Source organism: Portunus trituberculatus, chromosome 16 (assembly GCF_017591435.1).
Source record: "Portunus trituberculatus isolate SZX2019 chromosome 16, ASM1759143v1, whole genome shotgun sequence".
In the NCBI taxonomy this organism is placed as follows: Eukaryota; Metazoa; Arthropoda; class Malacostraca; order Decapoda; family Portunidae; genus Portunus; species Portunus trituberculatus.
The window spans coordinates 3,780,360-3,782,859 of NC_059270.1; the positions used below are offsets into that span (position 1 = coordinate 3,780,360).

At 46.5% G+C, this 2,500-nt stretch overlaps 1 protein-coding gene and 1 long non-coding RNA gene across 3 annotated transcripts in view; one reads left to right on the forward strand and one right to left on the reverse strand.

Moving 5' to 3' along the window:
* Positions 1–2,500, reverse strand: part of LOC123504500 — a 36,980-nt gene that overhangs the window by 8,522 nt on the left and 25,958 nt on the right. The gene's annotated exons all lie outside the window — the stretch shown is intronic.
* Positions 1,876–2,500, forward strand: part of LOC123504496 (tubulin beta chain-like) — an 11,967-nt gene continuing 11,342 nt past the window's right edge. The window contains exon 1 of one of the 2 annotated variants that reach the window (XM_045255068.1): positions 1,876–2,050. In XM_045255068.1, the coding sequence (XP_045111003.1) occupies positions 1,994–2,050 (57 nt within the window). In that variant the 5' untranslated portion in view covers positions 1,876–1,993. The remainder of the gene's footprint in view (positions 2,051–2,500) is intronic. The other variant, XM_045255067.1, reaches the window with a different exon arrangement.

Consider the following 2,500-nt stretch of genomic DNA (forward strand, 5'->3'; position numbering starts at 1 on the left):
GATATAACCTAACCTAGAATTCACTTATTAATTTGCTTATTTATTTAAGGCTCGCACAATAGTGGGCACCGCGCTAAGTCGGTACCGATCAGTGTGTGTGTGTGTGTGTGTGTGTGTGTGTGTGTGTGTGTGTTTGTGTAATGATAATAGTAACAGTCATAATAAAGGTAATAATAATAAACGGTCTATTTATGCTGCAGTATAGACTGAAAATATACATTGCCTGGGTAGAGAATTAATATTTGTCTTAGAGAAACCAGCTAGACTATACTAATTACTGGTGTGTGTGTGTGTGTGTGTGTGTGTGTGTGTGTGTGTGTGTGTGTGTGTGGAAGGCCACTGTTGGGCTATGAGTGTGCAGTTCAGGGAATCGCTTTAGTGTCGCCTCTCTCAGCCTTTTAAACCGGAAATACTCCACGCCACGCCACGCCACTGTTGGTAAACATGCCGGCCGCCTCACAAAAAAGCATTGTTGTTGTTGCTGCTGTTGTTGTTGCCGTTTTTCTTTCTTTTTTTTTCCATCCACACTCATTCTCGTCACTATTGGCATCGTCTTTATGGTGGTGTGGTAATGATCTGTCAGTGAGCTGGTGTATCCATGTTAACAGGTCAGCTACACCCTGCCACTGCTTGGATGTTTGTTTTCATAATGAGGAGGAGCAGGAAGAGAAGGAAGGGAATTTGGTTTATGATTATGCAGTCAATACAACGTCAGTATTATTATTACTACTAATGTTATCGTTATTATTATTAGTAGTAGTAGTAGTTGTAGTATCGCCCGTATTCAGAAACGCCTTCCTCTCACTACTACAATTTTCCAAGGCCACAAAGACAACTAGCTGGGTTTTCAAGACAGTTTCTTCTTTTAATAAACTAGAAATCTTGCCAATCTATCAGCAGAACCATAAAAATACTCTTCAAAACGCGAGTACCTTTAACTGGAGCCCTTAGAAAGCAGTGTTGGTGAGAGAGCTAAGCGTTTCAGAATACGAGCTTATGAATTACCTTATCTCTAGCTGGTGTTCATGTGCCACCATCCACCAAGAGCAGCTCTAGAATCCAGCGTGAGGTGGATTCCGGAGCCGCCCCTGGTGGTGACCCCGGCGGTGTCAGCACACGGTGGATATCTGCTTGACACGCCACTTCCTTGATCTGCTTCTAGACTCAGGCCTCATTATTATTATTATTACCATTATTATTGTAGTAGTAGTAGTAGGAGAGGGAGGAGGAGGAGGGAAACTTTTCAGACGTAGTAGGAGAGGAGGTCATGAGGAGTGAGAAAGACGGATGAGAAGTGATGCTGGAGTGAGCTTAGAAAGTCTCGATATGGCGATGGAAAGGAGAGAGGAGGAGGCGGAGAAGGAGGGAGAGAGAGTGGGAAAGATGAGGAGGTGGTGGTGGAGTAGGAGCAGGAGGATTAGGAGGAGGAGAATAAGGCAGGGTTAACTCGAGGCTGCCCCAATAATACTAATAAATGAAAGGACCGCCATGGAGAACACCTTTAGAGGGTGAAGGAGGAAGGCTGTGTAGGAGGGCTGGAAGTGTAGGAAGACCGCGAAGAGGAGGAGAAGGGTGAAAAAAAAGAGTGTAGGAGGAGGTGCAGGAGGTGTGAGAGGAGGAAAGGTGTGGGCAGACAAGTCACCGGCCGCCCCTCCCACCTCAGCCTCACGCAAGCCTCCCTCTACAACCACTAATTCATCTATAAAAAAATAAACTCGCCATGAATTAAAGCAGACACTAAATATTATTCGTTCATATCCAGTTTAGTGTCGAAAATAAAGATTCGGTCGATTTTTGCGGCAGGCTGGTGTACGAGAATTATAGTTGTTGGAGTGACTGGCGTGGGCCGCGGTAGAGGAGAAAAGGTGGAGGCGACGGCCGTCTCTCCTCAGTAGACTCTTGGTTGCCGTGAGCGTTGGGTGTCCCCGCAGCTGCAACATCCCCGCGCCCTCCACAGCTCCCTCGCTGTTAGTCTTCACACACATATCACAAAATGAGAGAAATCGTCCACGTCCAGACCGGCCAGTGTGGCAACCAGATCGGCACAAAGGTGAGACTCAGAGAGTGCGTGTTTGTAGGCAACCAGACAGTCAGACAGACCTACACTCAACACTTAGGACACACTTAAGTCAGCCTCTGTTTGTGTGACCAGCGGACAGCGATCGCCGGCAACATGCAGGCTTAGCGGGCCGCATGCTGACACACTCTTGTTATGTGTTCAAACAAATATTACAACAACACACTCACTCTGCTGCATAGCTTCGTGTGTTTGTGTGTGTGTCTGTGTCGCTGTCTTTGTGTGTGTGTCTGTGTGTTTGTGTCTCTGTGTTTGTGTGTGTGTCTGTGTCGCTGTCTTTGTGTGTGTGTCTGTGTGTTTGTGTCTCTGTGTTTGTGTGTGTGTCTGTGTCGCTGTCTTTGTGTGTGTGTCTGTGTGTTTGTGTCTCTGTGTTTGTGTGTGTGTGCCTTTATCATAGTCAAACTATTACAGGGACGTGCATAC